Source organism: Macaca mulatta, chromosome 3 (assembly GCF_049350105.2).
Source record: "Macaca mulatta isolate MMU2019108-1 chromosome 3, T2T-MMU8v2.0, whole genome shotgun sequence".
Taxonomy (NCBI): Eukaryota; Metazoa; Chordata; class Mammalia; order Primates; family Cercopithecidae; genus Macaca; species Macaca mulatta.
The window spans coordinates 135,395,296-135,421,829 of record NC_133408.1 but is presented as its reverse complement, the minus strand read 5'-3'; the positions used below and the strand labels follow the sequence as shown (position 1 = coordinate 135,421,829).

The following is a 26,534-nucleotide window of genomic DNA, read 5'->3' as shown; positions in this document are numbered from 1 at the left end:
AATAGGTATTATGCTCACTGTTTTACTGATGGTGAAGTTCAGAGGAATGGTTTAAGTGTTCCAAATGGATTTGTCATGTAGATATGAGTGTAAAGTCTAAACCCTTTCCAGTAGAACATTGTGTAGCTTGTTATCATAAAACATCTATGTTACAATTCACCAGTTATATGTTTCAATGTTAATTATAATGCCAGTTGAATGACTATGTATTAGAAGCTTTCCATATTATACTTCATTTTTTCTTTAAAATACTACCGAAGAGGGAAGAATAACTTATTGTATATAGGTATGAAAGTATTGGGGTAAGACATCTTGGGAAAACTGCTTACCATTAAAATATTGAATCAACTGAAAATTTTAATGAAGCCCATTCATTTCATAGGTAAACTACCACAGACACCTGAAGACTAAATGAGATCACTTGAAGTTGTCAGACTATATGCAATATTTTCTCATTTTTCTGTCTACCAACTTCTTCTAATACACGGTTTTGGTGTTTTTTGTTTGTTTGTTTGTTTGTTTGTTTTTGCAGTTATAAATGTCTCAACAGATGTTTGCTCTATTCTTTTATCAAAAAATTCAAATAACACATTTACAGGCATATATTTTTCCATCATATGTCATTAATCATCTCAAGATGTGCTTCAATTTAAACTATTTCTATTAGCTGACTTCCCAAAAGGAATAACAGACATGTGGTATATGTTAGACTACTCCAGTTCTCCTCTTTCCCTTCACCCACCCAACACCCCTCTCACCTGTACCCCCATTCCTCCAACCCTATACAACTCCCCTGGGCTGTCTGTGATTCAGGATAATGGGACTAATATCTGTACGTTTCTTAAGCATGTAGACTAGGAATCTATAACAAATTTACTGTCAGTGATATAGATCTCTCAAATTTTCTTTTGCTAACAAATGATTTCTTTAAGAAAATATAAAATAATTCATACATAAGCTAAAAATTGATTAAAATGTCTTCACTATTCTGTCATTCTGAATGTATTTCCTTTAGTACATTCATAGAAGTTACATATCATTTCAGTTATACTATCATGTGTAAAATAGATTTTAGGAGTGGGGAAGAGTTTGTTCATTGAGGTAACTTACATAAATAATATAAAATGTAAATAATATATTTTATCATTGAGAAAACAAAATATGAGGCAAAACTATATTTCTTTACATCTTTAGGTTTAACCAGCATTGAAAGTTTCAAGGTTTATTTTGACTAGTGTCTGGTTTTCTAATTGACAAGCTAATTAGAAGGGTATGTATGCTAGACTACTTGTCCATACCAAGTTCGGTGTGCAGCTGTCCTGGGGGAAAGACGTACAACTGAACTTGTTGACACTTGAAATTAAGCAGCACTCACCCGAAAAACTGTCATTTCTTCCAGCAGAACCTCTTCTAAATCATGCCACGTCTCCTTAGGAATTGAAACTACTTTAAGGACGGTCCCAACATCTTTGAAAGAAAGAGGGGAGAAGACCACAAGTTAAGTAGATCTGAACAGAGTTCAGTGTTAATGAATGAAATATGTATTTGTCAGACAAAGAACCTTTGATATCAGTCTTCCTTTTAATTTATTTTTTGGTCAAAACATGAGTAAAATACATATTCGAATGCATTTCTTGCAGTTAGACAAAGTATAAGGGTAAACTATAAAGACAAACTTGGAATATAAAAGACTGAATTTTTAGAAATATGTTAAGCCTTGAAGAAGGTTTTACCATGAGACTGCATACATTTTTAAAAATATAATAATTATTACAGAGATTGCCTGGGTTGGATCAATTCTTTTCATTATTTCTAAAAATATCTCCTTAATTGCCTGGTGTCTCTGAAACAAAACCTAAAAATAATATCAGTTTGTCATGACAGGTTCTTCCACTTTTATTACAAAATCAGGGTCCTACTATGAAGACTCAATATAAATGAAAAATGCAAGGAATGTCGTCAAGCAACGGAAGTAGTCAGAGCTTCAGAGCCCTGGTTGCTCATCTTGTCATCTAAAAGTCTTTAGTACTTAGAAGTTCCTAATGATGGCTCAATGGCCATTATGTGATGAATGACAATAACCCGATTTCTCAAAGTTAACACCTAGGATTACTTATTGCTGTGGTCTTTCAAAAATGCACACTTTGGTTATTCCATTTTAGAGCATTAAGGAAATTTATCATTCAGAAGCCAAAAGCATAAAAATATTGAACACATTTTATAGAGATTTCAAACCTTATTTGTTTTTCTAATTTGCATTTTTGAAAGAGACAACTTGTTTTAATAACAAGGGTTGTCACTCTTATTTTAAGTTGGGCTTAAAAGTTATTAATTTTCCAGTATTACAAGTATGTTCCTGTTCCTTGATGGAATGAGGAACAGGGGCTTATTAAATTCAAAAATTGTACTCTTCAGCCTTCTAGTTCTGACTAAACTTGATCAAATCTAGTTGGCCTCAATTGGTTCCTTTTAATCAAGTTCAACAAAGTAATTGTGAAGAAAATCTTGTCAACGAAGAATAAATTATATGAGAAAAATAATTCATTGATAACTATTTTTAGAGAACCAACACGATATGTTATATGAGATCAAGAAAGGTTGCTAATTTATCCCTTGTAAAGTTAAACCAAAAAACAGTACACTTTTAAGAAGATCCTTCTATATTTTACAGGACCTTAGGCTACTCATAACACTAAAGATTAAAGGTAAATTAGGTTAATCTACTCAGTGCCTCTGATCAGGTCTCTGGTACCCAAACACAGCTTTATCTCTTTTCCAGATCAAGTTTTACTGAGTAGTATTTCAAACAATTTCACACAAATTGAATCAGATTACTCAACTAGGATCAATATGCTATGATGTGCAACTTAGTTAAAAGATAAAATTACTGTAATCAGTTTACTTTGCTGACAGATGACCCTGGTCTGTACTGACCGATAGACATCCAAATCATCAGACAGTCAACACACTCATGAAATTGGTGCCTTTAAAGACATGTTGCGTCCAAGAGGAATTAAAAGCTCATGATTAGGTTTATTTGGTCAAATACCCGGAAGCAAGCTTTGTTGCTTTGACAGTGAGAGACTTCTCAATACATTTAAGCCAGAGGTGAAGGAAAAGGCAAGTGTGACATGACTGAACAAACTTAATTACTCTGAAAAGAAAAGAAATTATAATTTGATGTTGAATGATAAACTAATATTTATCTGAGAGAAATACTATTTCTTATATGTTCTAAGGATATTTATAACCAGAAATTGATACTTGCAATTCATTGACTTTTATGAAACCCTGGGTCTGCTTGAGATTCTTTTATTTGGTAGAGAAACTTTCTCACTCATAAAAGTGGACTTTAATGTATTGCTCAGAACCTGACACTGTTACACCTGATAACATAAGTATTTCACAATTTTGTTATAAAACTTTAAGTCTTTAAAGCACTTACTATATGGTTGCCATTCCCCTGTAGTTAATGCAATTTTTTTTTTCTGTTTCTCACTAAGGGAAAATAAATGTTATTATACAAGGTTTCAGTGGAGCACTCACTCTGTTCCCCATTGATTTATGTCAGTTAACAGCGTTAATGGAGACTAGAAATTTATTACCTTGGAATCTGACCCTAAGTAGCAAGTATCAGATTTGTAACTAGGACTTTCAAAAATAGTATTACTATTAAAAAGAGCAGGGAACAAAATAAAATAATATATCATAATAACAATGGAATTCATTCTTAAAATATACCTGAAAAAGTCTGTTTCTAATTATGGAATTAGTAAAATGAATTGTTAAATGTCCATAGAAATGTATCTAAGACTTATTTGAATCAATTATGTTGTTTTTCTAATGAATTTTTTTTTCTTTTCATTGTATGGCAGAAACACTGGAAAAATTTTATTGCTAACATTTATTTACTAGACGATGTTCACATTATTGTAATTTTAAAGTTCAGATAATTTTGCACTAATATTCTGAAACTATTATTGAATGTCTTGGGAATTTAAGGCAGAACTTGAGTAATATATCTTTGTTCTAAAAAGCCACTGGCCAGAAGAGTTATGATGCAATTATAAATATTGATTGCTTACCTAATCATTAGCTTTACCTGATTAAACTTACCAACTTTTCACTGAAAAGGGAATTTATTTTAAATTAGTATGTCTCAGCTTGTCTGAAAAGATAATAAATTTGAAATGAAAGAATATTCATGTTATTTACTTATTTATTAAAGGTGAATTATACCTTGAAGGTAACTATAGAAACTGGCCTCAGTTCTTAGTATACATTTGAACATTGAACAACGTGGATTTGAACAGTGTGGGTCCACTTATATACAAATTTTCATCTGCTCCTACCACCCTTGGGGGAGCAATGCCAACTGTTACTCTACCTTCTCTTTAACCTACTCAACAGGAAGACAATGGCGATCCAATTCCACTTAAGGAATATTAAATATATTTTCTCTTCCCTATAATTTTCAGAACACTTCCTTTTCTCTAGCTTATTTTATTGTAGGAATACAATCTCTAATACATATGACATACAATATGTGAAGCTAATCAACTGTTTATGTTATAGGTAAGGCTTCCAGTCAACAGTAGGCCATTAGTAATTAAGTTTTGGGGAAATCAAAAGTTACATGTGGATTTTCAATTGCACAGAGAGTTGGCACCCCAACCCCTGTGATGTTCAAAGATCAACTTTACTTAATCATTTAAACATAGTGTTCTGGAAAAAAGTTTACAGTTGAAATTTAAAAATTTACCTGTTCCGATAAACATAACATCATACTGTCCATCTTCTGCATCCACTCGGTCTACTACAATTTGTGTAAATTGATAATTTACATCCGTTTTGATCATTATTGGGCGATTGTTTATAGGAAACACTGGATTGTACATGGCTGGATGACTTCTTGCAAAGGTTATAACATCATCAGGTAGGTCCTTTGTAGAGTCAAAACCACCAAATGTTTTGCTGGGACACTATTATGATAAAGAGAACAGTATCCTTTGATTAAAATCTAATAAACATAACTGTACATCATATAATAACACATGGCCTCAATGGTTCTACTTAAAATAGCAGTTCAGGCCAGGTATGATAGCTCACACCTGTAATCCTAGCACTTTGGGAGGCCGAGGCAGGTGGATCACTTGAGGCCAGGAGTTCCAGACCAGCCTGGCCTAACATGGCAAAACCCCATTTGTACTAAAAATACAAAAATTAGCTGGGCGTGATGGTGCATGCCTGTAGTCCCAGCTACTTGGGAAGCTGAGGCAGGAGAATTGCTTGAACCTGGAAGGCGGAGGTTTCAGTGAACTGAGATCATGCCATTGCACTGCAGCCTAAGCAATAGAACAAGAATCTGTCTCAAAAATAAAATAAAGGAAAAGAGTAGTGCAATATATAGTATATATTTCCCAAATATATCTTAATATATTCTCAGTGAGATTTAGTTATGTCACTAATTCTTAGGCAAAATTACAAATATATGTAATGAATTCAGTGTACAGGAGAAGTTTGGTGCCTCTATTAGTGCCACAAGCATGAGTGTTATTAGTAAAATAGGTGAAGTATTTGACATAATGAATGGAATATACTACAACTAAATGCAATTAATCTTTGAATTAGAGATACTCAGAATAATTTTATTGAATACATTTAACTTTTTACTATGGCATCATGCTAAAATACAAATTCTCTTTTCAAACTGAAAAAAAATATATTCTTTATTGTTTTGTTTCTAACATAATGCTAAAAAAGTACCATCGAGAAATGTAATAAATAAAATAATCCCAGTGATAAGCAAAAGTGTTATTCAAAGTGTTTAACAATCTGCATTGCACAAAAAGTGACCAATCAGAATGCACGTCATGACCAAGCAGAAGAGAAAATGGCCCCAGCAGCCAGAAAGATGCTGGTTTTGCACTGGCATAACCTCACCTCTGGATGTAAACACTCTGTGTAAGACAATACAACAAAAATGACAAATTAAGATTTCACCACCTCCTTTCACTATAGTTATTGATGCAGTGCAAGCATTTATAGAGTACAATATCTCCAATCTCTTGCTTTTAGTCTTACACTTAAGTAATTTCTACCATTTAATGTAAAAGCTTGGGAGCTAAAATGTAATTATGAGAGATTCTTGATCTTACAAGGAGCTTAGAATGAGAAATCAATTGTCTTTGCCACTAGCTTGAAAAAGATTAATAATTCATGAGAAATAAAATGAATGTGTTTTGAAATGGGAGGAGTATATATAAATACACACATATATATGTCTATGTATGTGTATATAGATGCACAATAGTACAACAATATAACAGTTAAGGAATGTGAGGTTGTATTTCTTGTTTTGTATGTAAATTATAAAATTAAGGTTATAGAAATATCAAACATTTATGTAAAAACCTGGAAGACACGATAAAGTGTATTTTCATGAGATTGAAAATTATTTCTGCACTTCTCTACTACCATGTAAAAAATAGTTTGCAAAAATTTAGAAATGTGTGATCAAAAATTAAAATAAGATTTAATAATTTTAGATTTATATCTTACACTGAATTTAAGCAGAGACATCTGTAAAGAACATGTTTTTAAATGTGAAATTTCATTCACTCATGGAAAATCTTTGTCTTGCTTTAATTTATAATCTTGAAATCTTTTTTTTTACATTACAGGATACATTTAACATCTGTCTGTAACTGCATTGTTTTTTGGCCTTTGGCAGAAATATATTCATCTCATAAACACCTAAGCTACTTACAGTTCCCGGCCGTGGATAGGGGACTCTTCCTTGATAAGGCACCCACTGATAGTTGGGTCCATCCCTGTGGGCATATGGACCGAGGAACACCCTTCTCACATCACTCATGCTATACATACACACGGCTGATCCCTTGAAAATGTTACTGAACAAGACAGCAAGAATAAAAACAGATGTTCATCTTTATACAATGGTAAGGGAAATACTGATACTGAGTTCTTACATTTTTGATATTTATTAAAATATAAATATAAATTGTTAGCAATAATGTTTAGGATTTTTCTAGTCACGTATATGCATTTAACAATACACAAAAGAACAAAAAAATGTGATTTCTTAAAAATAGAAGGCATAGCTGAAAATGGCTTTACTACTCAGAATATATGCCTTCATATGAAACATAGAGTACTAGGTTTTGATAGGAAAAACAAATACATATAAGCTATAAATGAATATGTAATTTTAATATCATGGGGAAATTTTTTTAAATGTAGATTAAGTCTCAAGCATTATTACAGAACCCAGGAAACTTTTGAATTAGCAAGAATGTTTAAGAACTCACTTTGTAGGCTGAAACTAGTACAAAAAATAGTGTCAAATGATGTGTCACATTATATTATTTTTAAATTCCCAAAAGTATTAGATCAAGTAGGAAGTTGATTCTTGTGAAGACACTTAAAATCAGCTCTTTCTAACACAGAAAATAATTATGTTAGTAACTATTTCACTCAATTAAAGTGGATAATTACAGCAATTATGCTCATCATTTCACTAAACAAAAATTTTGTTCGCTAAACAAAAAATCAGGTAAACTGGAAGCAAGCCACTGAATTGCCACAATTTTCCATTTTATTAGGCTTATAGAAATGCGGCTTGAGTAATGTATTTATGCAAAGATATTAAACAGTTGTGCACATTTAAAATATGGAATGCTTATCTTTTAACCAAACTTTCCCCCTTGAAAATTACATATAAATCAGACTGAATGAACAACATGTGCTCTCTACAGTTTATTATTGGAAACTGCTGCATATAGACAGCGTTTCATAGACTCTAAGCTTCATGAGGGAAGAGACCATGCCTGGCTTCTTTTCGGCTACCTGAATTATATATCATATGGCATTTCAGAGAGTAAACCTCAATAAATACTTATAGAATTTGGTAACATTTTCATAGCAGAACAAATAGCAAATAGTGCATACTTGATACATCACACCGTGTAATGTTTGGGTTATATATCCCCTTTCCGTTGTTCTTTACTTTGCTTATCTTTGATTAAATCAGCTATCATCGAAATACTTAAGGAATATGATATGTAGCTATTAAGACTCACATACAAATATCCATTCTATTGAAATAAAGAGGTGAAATTATTTTATCTCTAGCTCTCAGAAGGTGGCAAACAGCATGGGCATCACCTGGGTACTTGTGTGAACTGCACATTCTTAGATCGCATTTAATTTCTATTGAGTCAGAAACTCTGGAGGCAAGGCCTAGGAATCTGAATTTTATCATGCTCTCTAGGAGAGACTTAAATTTGAGCCACTGCACTAAGCAGTGAGGAACCAGAAGAAATGGATTAATATTTGTTTGAGTCTCTTAAGTTCTATAGCTTAGTCATTCTGTTTTATTTTTCCAAAGGGAAGAAATATTATTTAGGTATGAAGAACTTCAAATAGTTTTAGACATACAGATTTCTTAATTTTTATGTGATTTTTAAAAATTATTGAGTAAAACATCCAAGCAATTTGTAGTGGCTTTAATAGTCACAGAATAAAACAGTGTTGGACATTGCAGTTAATCATTTTCTTTACTATCAAAGTTACTTGCAGTGCTTGTTCTGACTTTTGATTTTAAATTATTTTTCTTTTAACATTTCGTCCACATCCCAATGCAGATCCTTCTTTATATGCATGTAAATGTACATGTATTTCTTTCAAATGTACATGTATAACGTGAACTTTATACTGAATGTAATAGTCTGGAGGGAAATAATCTCTGCTTAATTGACAGCAAGAGACTTGGGGACCATGAAAAATAGGAAAAGGAGAAGTGTGAGGAAAGAGGGAAGGAGGCAAGAGGAAGAGAGAGAAAAAGAGGAAGAAGAAGGGGAAAGAAGAAGGGAAGGAGCCAGTAGAGAAAGAGCAGGAAAAGCAGGGCAGGGATAAAAGGGGATAAAAGGACAAGGAAATTAAGTTTGAGTTTGACACTGGTTCCAAAAAATAAAAAATAATAATAAAAAAATCATGCTGTAACACTGAAGGTTTTTGTTTGTTTTTATTATGTGCTGTAATGCTGAAGATTCTTGTTTGTTTTTATTGTCTTTTTATGTGGTTATAATGTAACCCTAGTGCTGTAATGCTGAAGGTTTCTGTTTGTTTATTTTATGTATTTTTACAAGATTATTTTAAAATCTGTGTTACAAGGTAGATAATAAAAAACCAAATGGAGTCTCAGAGAAAAAATAGTAGATTTTTTTACAAAGATAATCTATTTACTGACTTAAAAAGTTTTAAAACTATTTATACTACGCAAAGGGTCTTCAATTGCTGTATTAAGTTTCACACAATCTTAAAGGTTGAGAGGTGATGATTGTATTAATAATTTTTTAATTACCTAAAGGCAATTAAAATTTTTTTTTTGTAAACAATCAACTTTCTCCAAACATATACATTTCTAGTTTAGTTCTAGGGTTAAAGGTTTAAAGACCAAAGAAAAGCATAGCAAATATCCCATCTGTGGAATAGACATACTGGGAAGAACCATGAACTGTTTTGACATTTCTAGATGTATTTTGTCCCCAGATTCCCATACTAATCATCTGGTCAAAGATAGGACTTTCAGTGCAATTGCTGATGAGCTTTTCTCTTATCTCGTTCATTAGCAATTGACTAAAGTGACAGAGAGATCAAGAGACAGAGAATTGTTTCCGTCATATTTTCAACAAATTTAAATTAATTTTTCCATCCTTAATTTGTATCCCTACAAACTCTTCCCAAACCTCAGACTTCCATCTCTATAATATCTTACATTTTATTCAAGGTTTAAAGTCAAAGATATGCATAAGATGACATAACCATTTCAAACTGTTTCACCATAACACATTCACATCATTACAATGATGATTTTTTGTCTAAAATTCATTTAAAAAACAAACATCTACATAGATCATAACTTCTTTCAGTCACCCAAGAATACACAACAGCTCAAAGGTTAAAGCAACACTTGTCTTTCAAAAATATACTTTCACAAATTATGGGTACTTGGGTACCCCCTAAATAGCATGAAGTTTCTATAAGGTAGTTAAAAAGTTGTTTACCTGGAAGTTGTAAACACTCCATATACAATTGGGTTTTTAGGATCTTTAAAGTTCATTAGGAATACATCCTCTGTTTAAAAACAAAATTGGAGAAAGTTGCTTTTTTATGGAATGGCAAAGTCTGAACAAATATTCTCTATACATAAACACTAGCTTCTTACGCAGTTCATCAAAATGAGTGTCAATGCCATTTGGACCTGGCACTGAGCAAATCAAACGAGCTTTGAGGAATGTTGTCCATTTATTCACCAGACTTCTGTGCCCTCCAAAGTCATTCTGAAAGAAGGGAACACCAGTATTAGGCACTGTGAATGCAAATGATAATTTCAAATATTTCTGTTTTCTTCGTATCTTCAGACAAACATAAAATACAGTTCTTCATGTTTTAAAAGTTCCCAATCATTTTAAATGACCAGATATAGGTAGCTATCACTTATTGTTACATTTGTGGTCAAATCATTCCCTCAAGTTTTTTTGACTTTTTAAGGGATATTTATTGTGAGTAGTTCCTTTATTTATTCAAGGGATTACTTATAAAATCAATTCATGTTCATCTACAGATCAATGGATAAAGAAATTGTAGTCCATTTACACAATGGTCTACAATTCAGCCTTAAAACAAAGGAAATCAAGTAGATAAGTGGAAGAAACAGTTTTCTCTTTGAGATATGTTGCACAATGTGGTATCATAAATAATAATGTATTATACATTTCAAAATCATAGTAAGAGAGTAAATTTCAAATGTTCTCACCACAAAAAATAAGTATTTGAGGTGATGGGTGTGTTAACTAGTTGATTTAATTATTCCACATTATATTCATAAATCATAACATTGCTTTGTAATCATAAATTTATGTAGTCATAATTATCAATTTACAGTTTAAAAATAAAAATCAAGAAGAAGGAAATCTTGTCATTTGAGTCAACATGAATAAACCGGGGGACATTATGTTAAGAGAAATGAGATAAGCACGGAAAGACAGATACCACATGACCTCACTTATATGTAGAATATAGGAAGCTGAACCCAAAGATGCAGAGAGTAGAGCGGTGGTTACCAGGGGCTTTGGGGGAGGGATGAAGAGATTTGGTCCAAGATACAAAATTTCACTTAGATAGAAGAAATGAGTTTAAGAGATCTATTGTACAACATCATGACTTTAATTAATAACAATGAATTATATTATTGAAATTTGTGAAAAGAGTAGATTTTAAGTGTCATCACCATGAAGAATTATAAGTATGTGAGATAATGCATATTAATTAGCATGATCTAGCTATTTCACAATGCCTACACATTTTAAAACGTCATATTGCACACAGTAAATATATACAATTTTTATTGTCTATTAAAATAAATAAGAGAATCTTAAAAATCACTTAACTTTCCTTTCTACTCTGCAATGAATGAATTCGTTTTGTTTTGGTATAATGCTCTGTCTCCTTCCTACTGTGCATTGAGATCTTACCAACATAGGCGGGTTCACAGCCAGTGCTTGTACACAGTAGGCATTCAGTGAGTATTTAAAGAATGCATGATAAACATATGCCTTAAATACCCATACAAAAAATAGATCTCAGACAAAAGCATGCTAGCATCAAATATTTCATAAGCTGAAGGAGTTGAAGCAATTTATGTTTTACAAACAACACGTTGAGAAAATATTTGAATAACCCTTAATAAAGGAAACTCATTCCAGAGAAAACATTTTGAAAGGCTTCTCACCTTGAAGAAAACTGATTTAACCTAAGCATAGTAATAAATTCTATTATTGTGGTAGGTGTTTACTAGAAACTATAGTTTTCAAAAATGATATTTATGTACATATATTGAGAGAACACGCTCCTTTAGAGTAAAACTGATTTATATTTTGTTTATATACTTTTATATACCTTAAAGATTTTTTTAAGCCTTGAAAGTAGTGCTTTTAAATATGACATGTTTTTTGTAGAGAAAAAAATCTCACTTCACATGTTATTTGTATGTTTTCAAGTGTTGAAAACTTTTAATTTTTTAGTAATTGAATACACTAGAGATAATAATTAGATCATATTGGGGTAATAGGTCACACATAGAAAGAAACAGATTTTTTAAATTTCAGGATGCTTTCTTCAAAAGACAGAATTCAATTTTAAGATGATCATGGAATGTGGCTTATGATTTTCTTTATTTGAAGGGTGCTTTAATATATACTAACAGTTAACTTTTTCATATTGCATAAATACTGCACTATGCACCATAGAGGGAAACAAATGGCACTATTGTATTTTCACACTGATGATACTAATTAATCTATGTTTGTTGAGCAATTTTTTTTCCATGTATCTAACAGTATAATGCAATATTACATTTGACATTAAGCCATACAATGAGTGAAATACCTCAGATAGGTAAAGCTCACAGCTTCAAAATTGTTTTTGTATGGGTGTTTGTGTGTGTGCTGTGTGTATATGTGTACATAGGATGCTACAATCAGTTTGTACAAACGAGCTTTCATGTTTTTCTCTCTTAAATGAATACTTCACATCTTCCAACAACAAATATTTATTCAAAACTTACAAGGTAGGCCGAGCGCGGTGGCTCACTCCTGTAATCCCAACGCTTTGGGAGGTCGAAGGGGGCGGATCATCTGAGATCAGGAGTTCAAGACCAGCCTGGCCAACATGGTGAAACCCCGCCTCTACTAAAAATACAAAACTTAGCTAGGTGTGATAGCAGGTGCCTATAATCCCAGCTACTTGGGAGGCTGAGGTGGGAGAATCACTTGAACCAGGGAGGCGGAGTTTGCAGTGAGCTGAGATTGTACCACTGCACTCCAGCCTAGGGGACAGAGCAAGACTCTGTCTCAAAACAAAACAAAAACTAACAAACTTACAAGGCATCGAAAACTGTGCTAGGACTGAAAAACCTTAAATTATCTTCTCCCAGGTAAAATAAAATCATTTTATTACTCTAGAATTTCAAACAGATATTATGTAATGTAATTATGAAACAATGCCAGTTACCTCACAACCTCTACCTGCATATTTGACTGTGTAGAGTTACTCATAACCAACTATAATATTCAATCATTATTTACCATTTATTTGTTATATCAGTCAAACTGTAGCCAAAATTTTATTGCATGTGCACACAGGTAGAAAATTTTAAAAAGCAAAGTCGTTATGGGAAAATGACATCCTTCTCATTTTTTTTTTCTTTACCTCACCTTGCATATCTGACCTATTCTAGCGTGAGTAGCTTTTCCAGAGTGTTCTCCATCTATTGCATTTTCACGGAAGAAAAAGTATACTTTGTCATCTTCAGGATTGTCACTCTCTGGGATGAGGTGGGCACTAATGAACCTTGGATCTGAGAGACAAATTATAGCATATATTAATTCACAGCTTAATAAATAATACCATTCTTTATGGTCCATTTTTACTTTTTCTTAACTCTTAATTGATATATTTCAAGAAACGTATCTTTCCTTTTTCCATTTTGTAGGTACATATTAACTGTTTTTTATGCATTATAAAGTATCTTATAAAATACCTTATATCTCTAGAAAAATTTTTGTATTTTGTTCTGAAGGTTAGGAGTAGGTGCAGAAAGAAATCTTTAGAGTGATCATACATTGCAGATCCATCACTGGATATTAAAATATTTTGCAAACTATAAGTACTATCAAATATTACTTATTGCTGTCACCATTGTTATTCTTTCTTTTAAGCATAAGAATTTAAATCAAAATACTAATAGGTCTATTTCAGTTTTCAGCAAAGACTGAGTGGGAAGGGAAAAGTGAAATCTATATAAAATAAAAGAAATCCTCTCCTGTCATTCCCGTTTCCTGTAAATGGCAGTGTCGTTCCACTGGATACACAGGAAAAAATCCCGGTCACCCTTGAGTTCTCCCTTTCTCTCATACCCAACATTCTATCTATCAGCATATCCCTATTTATCTCCATTTCTTTCCACATTCTTCAATACCACTTTCCCTCAGGACACTACTGCCAATATGAATTACTAAAGTAGATTCCTAACTAGTTTCTCAGTTTCTACCTTACCAACCCTTGTCTCCACACAACAGCCAGAATGAACCTCTGCTCTATCACTCCTTCTCCAAACTCTCCAATATCTTAATTGGATTTATTGTCTGATATGATACATCTCCCAAAGTATTTATTGATTAATCTATCCATTTGTCTATCTAATCTTCCTTTGCTTATGTCTGTCTCCCCCGCCACCCCAATGAAATATACGTTCCATGAAAATAGGGATTTGTTGTATTTTTTTTTTGATGCGGTGAACCTAAAGCTTAAAACATGATAGGCAGTCATGAATATCTGTGCAACAAGAAAAGAAAAGAAAAATGGTGAGGGGAGGGGACTGCCTAGGTTATGCAGAATATATATCAGGGACATTTAGAGCTCCACTTAAAAGAGAACTTTTGAATGTTCTTGGGTTGATATGCCTGTGTCTCACAAACTATATAAAATATGTAATAGTTTCATAGCCTTAAGAAACTATGTACTATGAACCTAAGGGTACCTCACTGAAGGCACTTAGGATACTGCAGACATTTATATTCTTACAATAATCTACATTTATTCCTTAGTGTATTATTTTATCCAGGTAACAATGAAATATACACGTACAGGTCAGCACCATTCTTAAGAGACCAGGAAGAGATCAGAACTTGAAACTAGCTTTATCCACATATAATCCAAGTTATTTAGTCCTGATCTTTACACCTGTGAATAATCATCATTATCATGTGTCCTATGCTTGTAACCTTTTAACATTTGCTCTGGGACCATGCATTCAACTATATTTCACAAGGCCAAACTTTACTATCCTTTTTAGGCAAATTGTACAGATTCTGGAAATAACGTGAAACATATGAAATATTGCCTGTTCATATTTAAAGCTCAGTGTGCCAGTGAACAAGAGTAGGAGAATAATAATTTTAAAGTAGAATTGCTTAGCACCAGATTTTTTTTAAAGATCCATACAATAATATATTACTTTAACCTGGATAACTGTTCAAAGCTTTCTTTTGTTCAAAAATTCCTACTTGTTCATATGCATACATATCTATTATATATGTAAATATGCATGTATAATGAGGAGTATATTTTCTCATAATGGATGGTGAGCAGAATAATTAATGTGACATGTTAGGAATTACTGTCACAAACTAAAGAATTACAATCACATTGGTAAAGTTAGGCTCCAGAAATGTGTGTGTGTGTTTGTATGTGAGCACATATGTAACACAAACCTGTTTGTGCAGTGATTAATTTAGTCACTTGCAGCTTCTGTGTCCTTTAACAAGACTCTTCCCTCTCTGAGCTCAGATGCATAATTTTCATATTATGTTTATTTCAAATCGAGTTACTTCAAACTGGGATCTATTCACCTTGTCTGTCATAAATAGTTAACATAAAGACACATATTTTAAGCCTAAGACATGTGAAACAAATTTGTAAAATGTTAACAAATACACTATATTAATATTATTATGATGATACCGAAAGGAAGCCTCCATCACATGATAAGTTTGAGGATATTATAATCCAACTGCAGAATAAAAATGAAAACAATCATACATTCTTCTGCTTTAACACTGGAACAATGGAGGGAGAAGTTAGTCTACTATTACCTCCAAAATAGTGTAGTTGTTCATACAAACACTTGAATAACTTAAAGAACTCTGAGTAACTAAATTCAGTTGCCTGTTGTTAGATCACAAGTATGTGCAAGACGCCATGTAGAAAAGATAATCCATAATATATAATCCTTGTTCTCAGAACGTCACAGTCTAACAAAAGCAATGTTAAAAGCACGAAAATGACAACAAAGAAAACAATATTTTACATGTGCAGATTCTTATGTTCTCTTGGTGTTTGGGCATGAGTGAAGATGTTATTGAGCACTGCACTGACCTCTCTAAAATATGTGAGGATAATTATTATCTTACAAATCTGGACTCTAGTGGGAACTAACTCAAGCAAATTATCAAGAATATTCATTGCTGAAAGGACCTTCAATCTTAGTCTCTTCTTTAACATATGATAACTACAGATGTGGGGAGTTTTGCAGGTGAATTAACAATCTTATCCAGTGTCAGGTACAGCCAAAAAATAGAAGTACACACAGAAAATGAAAACCAAATTCATTAACACAGAAAATGAGACTATCCAAGAAAAACACTGTCAATTTAACATAACTTGTGTTCAAGAAATTTAGGTTATATCTCAGACTTGAAAAACAGTCATTCCCATTTCCAAATATAATAGGCCTTGATTTTAGCTGATCTCTTCCAACAATTTAAAAGGAGCCATTCTTCTAATGTTTCACATTTAGAAAATCTGCTTTTTGGTCAAAACCTCTGCTCACCACACATTTTCTACTTCTTCAGTCCCACAAACATTGCCTTCCCCTTTCTTGTTATGTTTTGTCGTCTTAGCCTTCTCTCTTATTCTCTAAGTGTATTCATCCCCTCACCGATGAATCACCTCTTTATTCAATCCAAACCTTAAAATCAGTCATTCCAACTATCCTATTATCTAGGATTTCTTGGCTGCTGGAATCTCCACTGTAGCAGCTATATAAATCCCCAGTTTTTTCCCCTTTGTCCTTACACTTAAGCAAGAGTTTAAAAACCCATGTACGCATAGTAAATATATCTGCTATAAATTGAAGCTATTTTTCCTAAACAAGAACCCTAGTGTTGCTAAGAAATTGTTTTATTTTCTTCTAAGATCACTATAGATTTATTATCAACAACTATTTTAAAGCACCTGCTCTTCCTCAAATCGACAAATATACATCTTTAATTTGCTCTCTAAAGATGGTGTTGTTGCCTGCTGTACTGATAGGACCAAAGCCATTTAGTAGTAACTCTCTCCTTTTCCTTCCTTCACCTTCTAATTTCTCTTCTTTCAGGGAAGAATGATCTTTTCTTATTTTTAAGTCTAAGGTCTCTCACTATGTGCTCTGAATCCAATATTCTACAAACTTTTGCACAAATAACTTTATTCTTCATGCAATCACTTACCATTTATATTTTCATTTATAAAATAAGTGTAACATACCTACTCTATACTTTGGATTGTGGAAGATTAGGGCATATTAAGGTAAAATGTTTTTTGTCTAGATTGTAGTTATTATCTTCAAGGGAATTCTGGTAATTAAACTGAACGATTGTTAAACTGCACAGAAAGAACAAAAATAAGAGCTTAGAAAAAAAGGCCGTGAGAGATAGGGCATTGAAGGAATATACCAGAAATAATTTGCATAAGTCTTAGTCAGAAGATATGACATATACTTCAACATCTGAAGAAAAACCAGAAACATCTCAGGTGAAGGAATGCATTTGCAAAATCACAAAAACAATGGAGAAAGTTGTACACACAGAGAGTAGTCAAGAAAATGGGAGGTGGTCAGAAATGATGACAGAAAGTTAAGCAGAGACAAGAATATGCAGGAAGTCATGTTCAGGAATATATCTGTCCTACTGGCTCTGGACAAAGCCACTGAAGTGTTCTAGACCTAGTAATGACATTGTCAGGAGTATATTTTCAGAGGATCACTCTGGCTGCTGCAGAGAAAAACTAAACAAACAAACAAAAAACAACAAAAACAAAACAATTCCAGTGAGGCCAAAATGAAGGGAGGAAGACCAGTTTGGTGGCTGTCATAGAAACACAAATGAGAAAGGACAGTGACCTGGATGTGGATGGGATAGTGAGGATAGAGAAAGGAGACATGCAGGGATCAATTGAAAATACAATTGATGAATTATGCTCATTGATAATATGTCGAATGTAAGAAATAGTGAGAGCAGTCATAAAAAAGAAACTTCTGATTTGAATAATTGCTTGTAGAGGAGTTACTAAGATAGAGAGCATGTGAGCAAGGGAAGATTTCACAGATGGAAGGAAGATGAATTCTGTTTAGTGTGTCTTTAGAGTGAGAGCCTTGTGAAGACCCAGAGGTCATGAATAAAAAAGCTTAGGAAGGAAATGTGGACTAGAGTTGAAGTTATTTGAAAGTGAGCCAGTGGAGTGATTAGGAGTGTACAGAGTAAAAAGAAAAACAAACAAACAAACAAGAAACAAGACAACCTAAGACCTTGAGAAAGGTGAGGAAAAGTAGAAAGCATTCTCACAAGTGGGGAGTTGCAGAAAGGAAGGAAGGAGATATATTTCTTCCTTAGATTTTTTATTCTTTCCCTTTTTAATGACAATCCTTAAATACAAATATGCATTTAAAAATTTCTTTATCCTGAAAATAAACTCCCACAGTCACTGTATGCTGTTGAGTATCATGATTCCTTGCATTCATTCTTTAAACCGGAGGACTTCTTCAATGGGTATATATATATATATATATATATTCTGCCATTTTGCATCCTTCACTGCTATTGTATTGATAATCAACAGGAACTATCAAAAAAAATAGATTTGTATACCTATCCTGTTTTAGTTGTCTTCAGACATTGGCACAATAAAATTTCACGTGTTTCTAATATTTCCATTGCTTTTTCTGGCTTCTTGTGGCTTTTCTGACCCAGGACCTGAATTGTAAGCTATATAAACTTCACTATTTCATTCATGACTTCTCTTTCCCTTTTTCTAAATTTCTATATATACTTCTTTTTTTTTTTTTTTTTTTTTTTTTTTTTTTTTTTTTGAGACGGAGTCTTGCTCTGTCACCCGGGATGGAGTGCAGTGGCCGGATCTCAGCTCACTGCAAGCTCCGCCTCCCCCGGGTTTACGCCATTCTCCTGCCTCAGCCTCCCGAGTAGCTGGGACTACAGGCGCCCACCACCTCGCCCGGCTAGTTTTTTGTATTTTTTTAGTAGAGACGGGGTTTCACCGTGTTAGCCAGGATGGTCTCGATCTCCTGACCTTGTGATCCGCCCGCCTCGGCCTCCCAAAGTGCTGGGATTACAGGCTTGAGCCACCGCGCCCGGCCTAAATTTCTATATATACTTCTTAAATTTTTCTTTAAGTGCCCTTTATTTTCTTTTACTTCTATAAATGAAGTCATCACCTAGTGTTTCTTTCACTATTTCAATATTGTTAATGATCTTTCTTTCTTCTTTCTTTCTTTCTCTCACTCTCTCTCTCTTTCTTTTTTTCTTTTTTTTCTTTTTTTAGACGGAGTCTCACTCTGTTGCCCAGGCTGGAGTGCATTGGCATGATCTCAGTACACTGCAACCTCTACCACCCGGGTTCAAGTTATTCTCCTGCCTCAGCCTCCCAAGTAGCTGAGATTACAGGCGACGCCACCACACCCAGTTGATTTCTGTATTTTTAGTAGAGATAGGATTTCACCATGTTGATCAGGCTGGTCTTGAACTCCTGACCTCAGGTGATCCACCCATCTCGGCTTCCCAAAGTGCTGGATTACAGGCGTGAGCCACTGTGCCCAGCTGTTAATGATCTTATATTTGCTTATTTCTCTTTGAGAACTTATATACTTCTGCAGCTTCAAGTTCAAGCTCTGTCAACTTTCCTATTTTTTTTTTTTAGACCTAATGCTGCATTTCAAAATTCTGCATAAAAATTTCTATCTAGATACCTCACTGCAACTTTATCATACTTATTTTTTAATTTTATGAGAAATGTCTTAAGTAATTTCTTAAGTATATAAGTTTCTTACTTATAAACTTTCCTCTTGAAACTGCTTCTGTTCCTACCTTTTTCATTTTGGTTAATCTCATCATCAGGCATATAAATAAAATGTTATTTTACCTTAAAAGTTTCCATCTCTTGCAGGACTTCTTTTTCAGTGCTCTAAATTTAATACCAAAAGTATTCCTATGGTTTTCATTTCCTTTTCTTGTTTTATAATCTTAATATTGCTAGTATAATTTGTGTCCTCATTATTTTACAGTAATATTTTGGAATAATGTAACTGGTCTTCTGCCTGCATTATCTATTTCCTCTAAGCCCCCCATACAGTATATAAAAACAAATATGAATGCATTTATATAATACATTTTCCAGAACAGATTTCAGGTTTCATAGATTTGAGAAATTAACATAATTTAAGACATATAAACAAAAAAGACAAAACTGATGTACTGATGTTATTCTGTCAGGACAAAGGCTAAAAGTATCTACCACGTGGATCAATATATATACTTGAGGTGGGTCACGATTTTGGCTCCCAAGTCTTTTAGCATGATAGGGAAATGGGAAACCTTGTCAGTTACATTTTCATAGTGTTCCTAACATGCATTAACTAACCTTGATGTATCTTTCCACCAGAACTGACCACAGACTCTCATTATGAATCCTTTAATTAAACTGTTTATCATTGTACAACACCTTATCTACTATCTTAATAAACTTGTTGTTCATGTGACATGGAAAGAATCTTTGCTTCTACTTATTTTATAACATTTAATTCTCTTTATAATATCGGCATTTTCATACTTGTCTTATGACAGGCATTTGTCCTATATTTCTTCCTTTCTCGCCTTCAGCTTCTATATATAACAATGTTTTCCAGTAAGCTTATTTTTAATCTTTCCCACTGCAACTATCCACATGTAGGCCCTTATCTTTTCTCTCCTGGCGTCACATTCACTCTGTTTTCCCTGCCTCCAGCCTTACCATCTCCAAACCACGTTGTATGGTCTATTGCCTTTTAACACACAAACCTTTCCCTGGCATCTGGTGCGTATTCCACAATTAGAATCTACAAAACTCTATCTTAATCACTTGTTTCCCTCCATCCATCTTCTTGTAAACTAATATCCCTATTTTTTTTATCCCTATTTTTTTTTCTTTTTCTTTCTTGCTAAGCATAAATCCTGAAACAGTGCATAGTTCCCAAATGACTTAATGAATGAATTAATACATAAATGAATCTCCTAAACTAAAATGGTAGGTTCCTTTGAAAGAAGGAATTACATTTTCTTGTTTTTTGGCAAGGTTTACAAGTTTTTTGGATGAGTTGAGCTTACCATAGACTTGAAAATGTTTAGGATGTCAGTTAAAGAAATGCTTACACATGCTTCTTTAAATTTGCTACTATTTCTGCAAGATATTATACAATGGCAGGGTTTCAAAATGCTTTTTTGAAATTTTATGAATGTTCTTTTAACCTAGAAGCTGTTCTTTTCTTTGCAATAGATAATTAATGCATTAAAATTTTCTATTTGCAATTCTTCAGAATTAGATTTTGTCAATAGGATTAAAATAATAGAAAACATGTCTCTCCATTTTATGTAGCTAAGAACAATGCATATGTTGGAGATCAGAGATTCCCATTGTCCTGTGAAACCACAAGAAATTCAATAACTTGCCTTGTCATCAAAAACTCCCTACGGAAAAGGTTTACCAATATCTATTCAGATTGACCTACTTTATTAATTCCCCTTGGTAACCTAAGAAAGTTTGTGATATTCACAAAGGAAGCTATTCTACGTCCAGTCACTCCCATTAAATGCAAGCAGAAATGAAAAACTCAAATCTAATAATTAAGTTTTCTTTTTAAACCTGTGTCCTGTAGCCCATTAAAGTAAAGAATACCTATTTTCAGCCTGCAGTTACAAATTGTTGATTTCAATGTGGCCGCTGAAACTAATTGACACAAATACAGATCTTTAATAATGTATACAGGGACCCTGGATGTCTTTCCACATGAAAATGCCATCTACTCTGTTCACAAAATGCCATCTAACAGTAGTGTAACAAAATAGTTTTGAAATTAATTTGAAAAGATTTATTGCTTTGTGAAGGAGAAAGTCATTGTGAATGTATATTAAAATCTGAACATCAAGAGAAAGGGGCAATATCCATTTTAGCAAGATCAAAGTGCATTAATCTCACTGCCATAAAAACTGCAATGTAAACACTATGAAAGGTAAATAGAATTGGAAAGGATTCTTGCATTTGCATAGCTTAAATGGTATGCCTTTGGGGAATAAACTTTGTATTTACAGATACTAGGGCAATTTTGCAATGTCCTCAGCACATAGTGGAAGCTGAACAAACAATCACATTTACTAATCTTGGGCCAATGCTATCATGTGAAGCATGGAAACTTTAGTCATGATAACAGCAATAAACGCTGAGTAAATAACACCACTTTTCTCTCTTTCCCCTTTATCTCCTTTACCACCCCCTTGACATTCTTCCATACCTCATCCCACAGATGGCATTTCTTGCAAAATTCGTTTGGGCACCACCTGCCACTTGTAACAGTACCACTCTGTTGAAATATTTTTAGCAGCTGCAAATTAAACTGTCCTTCAGGTGCAATCTTACACTTAATGAAAATGACACCTTGGCACAGGACACGCGCTGCACTTATGATTCATTTGGCAGCTTGAGCTTATTTAAATAATGAATGCATTTTGCTGCTCTCAGCATTAGAATCAGACTGAATGTCTAGTACAGCAACATTTTGACCAGCATTTGGCTGGACCTATCCCTTCCACCAACAAGCCCCCAAAAGGACAAGAACAAAAATATTTTTTCTGAGAATGAATCAAATGTACAGAATGATTAAGTAAGGCATTTGGAGTATCTGTAAATTTAAAAGTTGGGATATGTATTGGTTTTCTAGGACACAAATCATATAAATTTCATTTGTAAAAAGGGTGGAATTAATAATTATAAACTCTCTCGCACAAGTGCTGCAAGGCCTAGTTAATTTCACACCATGAACCACTCAGCCAATCCTCTTGTAAAACATGTCCGAGGTTGCAGAGCAGGGAAGGAGGAACATAACCCCACTGCAGAAAAATGACAGAAATCCCCCCTCTCTCTCTGAATCAATAGTAACACCCTCTTTGAAAGGAAAAAACAAGGCTTTAAAATGTAGATATTCCACAGAAATATACATACACATTCTTTTCTTCACACTTTAAAGGAGATCCCAGTGACAATATAACTATGAAGGAAAACTCTTTCAGAAAGCAACATAAAAAGAAGCAAGTTTTTCCTTCACTGTACTTATATAAAAACTGCTTTGTGAAAGGATTCAGAGAAAATGGGCAGAAATTAGGCGTCTCCCAGTCACTAGATTTATTACTTCAAAAGTATCAACTTGGCCGGGCACGGTGGCTGACTCCTGTAATCCCAGCACCATGGGGAGGCCGAGGCGGGTGAATCACTTGAGGCCAGGAGATTGAGACCAGCCTGGCCAACATGATGAAACCTCGTCTCTACTAAAAATACAAAAAAAAAAAAAAAATTAGACGGGTATGGTGGCACACACCTATAATCCCAGCTACTCGGGAGGCTGAGGCACGAGAATTGCTTGTACCCTGGAGGTGGAGGTTGCAGTGTCCTGAGATCGCACCACTGCACTCCATCCTGGGCAACAGAGGAGACTCTGTTCCCCCATGCCCCACCGCCCCCCCACAATAAAAGAAAAAAGAAAAAAATATCAACTAGCCTCAGTTACTTGACTATCAGAAAGTATATATCTTTGAGGAATGTTGGGAGAATTAATTAGGGAATACATACGCATCTATCTATCTGCCAATGCCAAGCATATTACTGGTCTTGAAAATTGCTAGCTGTTATTATTTTATAACATAGTTTTTAAAACTTTGTGAAATATTGTATAAAATATATGTTTAAAAGTTAATGGTAACATAAGATCAGGTGCGGTGGCTCATGCCTGTAATCCCAGCACTTTGGGAGGCCGAGGCAGGCAGATCACTTGAGGTGAGGAGTTCAAGACCAGCCTGGCCAATATGGTGAAACCCTGTCTCTACTAAAACACAAAAAGAAGCTGGGCATGGTGGTGGGTGCCTGTGGACCCAGTTACTTGGGAAGCTGAGGCAGGAGAATCTCTTGAACTCAGGAGGTGGAAGTTGCAGTGAGCCGAGATGCTGCCATCCACTGCACTCTAGCCTGGGTGACAAAGTGAGACTCAGTCTTTAAATACATAAATATAAATAAATAAATGAATAATGGTAACGTAACCTTAGATTACCAGTGGAAGCAAGTTGATAGCTGATAAGGATTCTAAAAACCTGCTAAAGACAGCTAAAATAACAAAGACTAATGATAAATTATGTAAATTATAACGTTATATTAATATTTCCAATATCACAGCCTCAAACTTCAAAATATTTACAAAGAAACTAGCTGGGAAATTGGTAATGGGGAATAATTATCACCAGATGACTGCCAGCACACCAGGATGGCGGCCACAGTGACTGGTTTCTTCCCTTTTCAGCTATGCCACAACATACAGAAAACAAAAGCCCCAAAGAATCAATAGACCATGAATCGGAACTTTCAGTGCATTAAGAATGCAGGGAATGCAACATAAGGTCATCTCACATTCTTAGCTAACAGCCTAAGCAGAGTAGATATATCATTTTTGGCTGTGGAATAGAAAAACCTCTGGCTGCCAAGGAACAGGCCTGGAAAAACTTCTGATGCTAGCTGGCTGGGAAACTGTGAATAGCCCTTGGGATAGTTTAACCCCAAGAAAAGTTCAAGATGAGTCACATCAGGAGAGAGGGAAGGGCTGATTAGAATGAAAGATAAACACAGAAGGCAAGTGAAAATAATAGGTACTATTTATTGCACCCTTTCCTTCTGTACTATCTGCATTATCTAATCCACGCATACCCCAGAAAGAAATCCTGGGATTAAGACCCAGTGAATGTTCCAGGTACAAACTAGTAACTGGCAGAGCCAGGGCATAACAAGAGCCGAGTTCCTTCTACTGCTTCAAGCTACACGGAGTGTTTGCACCTATGTAATTTGCAACATGTCTCTAAGTTGCAGGTACTTCTACACTATTTGGTTATTTGATTTACTATTTTAACATACTTTTTAATCATTAATCAAGAGAATAGTAGGAAAGCTTGCTACCATCTACCACTACAAAATAAGGCTATTTGAACTAAATGGACATAACCAAAAGAAATGGTTTATAGTTTTCCTCATAAAGGCAAATGACTGAAGAAGAAGTAAAAGGCTTTGGGATATTGGACTTACAAGCATAAATAGATAAAGTCATCACGAACATCACTGTGGTGTGGAGTGATCTTGACTCTGTACCTTAAATCAAATTAAGTACCTTGTATCTCTTATTCAACCCTGCCTTTGAGGAGAAAATGTTTTCCACTTTCATCTTTTCAGTTTCAACTCCCATATCTATTTAATTGGCAATTACTACCAATTCTCCACTAATAATTTTTAGAATATTTTTCCCTTATTTACTTTTTTTCTATTTAAAGTCTTCCCATCTCTCTCTTAAAGGATTGATGTGACCTCTCGAACGAGTCCCATGCTTTGAACTACCATGCAACCCAGCAAACCCATTACTAGGTATATATCAAGAGGAATATAAATCATTGTACCATAAAGACACGTGCACATGAATGTTTTTTGTAGCACTGTTCACAATAGCAAAGACATGGAATCAACCTAATGATAGATAGATTGCCCATCAATGATAGATTGAATTTTAAAAAATGTAATTAGTGCATGTACACCATGGAATACTATGCAGCCATAAAAATATGAGATCATGTCTTTTGTAGGAACATGGATGGAGCCAGAGACTCTTATCCTTAGCAAACTAAAACAGGAATAGAAAACCAAATACCTGCATGTTCTCACTTGTAAGAGGCAGCTAAATGATAACCACTTCTGAACACAAAGAAGGTAACAACAGACACTGGACTCTACTTGAGGGTGGAGAGTGGGAAAAGGGAGAGGAGCAGAAAAAAATAACTATGGGCTACTAGGCTCAATACCTGAGTGATGAAATAATCTGTACAACAAACCCCTGTGACATAAGTTTACCTAAAAAGCAAACCTTCACACGTACCCCCAAACCTAAAATAAAAGTTAAAAAAAGAAACTGCAAGCAAAATTATGGGTGTGTGCCTACAAAAAAATGGACCATTGCTTTAAATAATTTTCTTCCAAATCAATATTTTACAATATTTACAAGGTATATCTCTAAATATACACAGTTTTTTAATGGTTTTTCATTGGCTAAGCAAATTCAGATGCCTTTAAAAGACATGCAATGTCTCTGGTACCTAGCCCCAAAATACAAATTCTAGGCTAAAAATTACATAATTCTAGGCTCACTTCCAGTTGAATTTCCTTGTATCCTCCTACCCTACCACTTGGGATTCCCAAAACTTTTATTCTTAAATTACTTTATTTATGAAAATTGCTTTACCAAGAATCATGACAATTTTTCAAGACTACTTTCAAATATATTTCACAAGTCCTTTCTCTAAATTTGTCAGGTGGAAATTTCTCTTCTGCATTTTTATAATACAGTATTTTGTCTGATTTTCGATGAGTTACCTGCCAACCAGCACTAGTTTATTCTTTAGAGCAATACAAATCTGGGTTTCCATTTCTATTTCACTAAGTTTTTGTTTGTTTGTTTGTTTGTTTGTTTTTAGTTAGAGTTTGCCATTCATCTTTGAATCCTCTCTAGT

The 26,534-nt window shown here is 33.9% G+C and overlaps 1 protein-coding gene across 4 annotated transcripts in view; it reads right to left on the bottom strand.

Moving 5' to 3' along the window:
* The window catches only part of SEMA3A (semaphorin 3A), a 559,757-nt gene that overhangs the window by 35,484 nt on the left and 497,739 nt on the right, over positions 1–26,534 (bottom strand). For all 4 annotated transcript variants that reach the window (XM_077998087.1, XM_028846125.2, XM_077998086.1 and 1 more), the window contains 6 exons: positions 13,299–13,441; positions 10,250–10,364; positions 10,089–10,158; positions 6,770–6,914; positions 4,763–4,982; positions 1,376–1,467 (listed from right to left, as the gene is read on the bottom strand). In XM_077998087.1, coding sequence (XP_077854213.1) covers positions 1,376–1,467; positions 4,763–4,982; positions 6,770–6,914; positions 10,089–10,158; positions 10,250–10,364; positions 13,299–13,441 — 785 coding nt within the window. The remainder of the gene's footprint in view (positions 1–1,375; positions 1,468–4,762; positions 4,983–6,769; positions 6,915–10,088; positions 10,159–10,249; positions 10,365–13,298; positions 13,442–26,534) is intronic.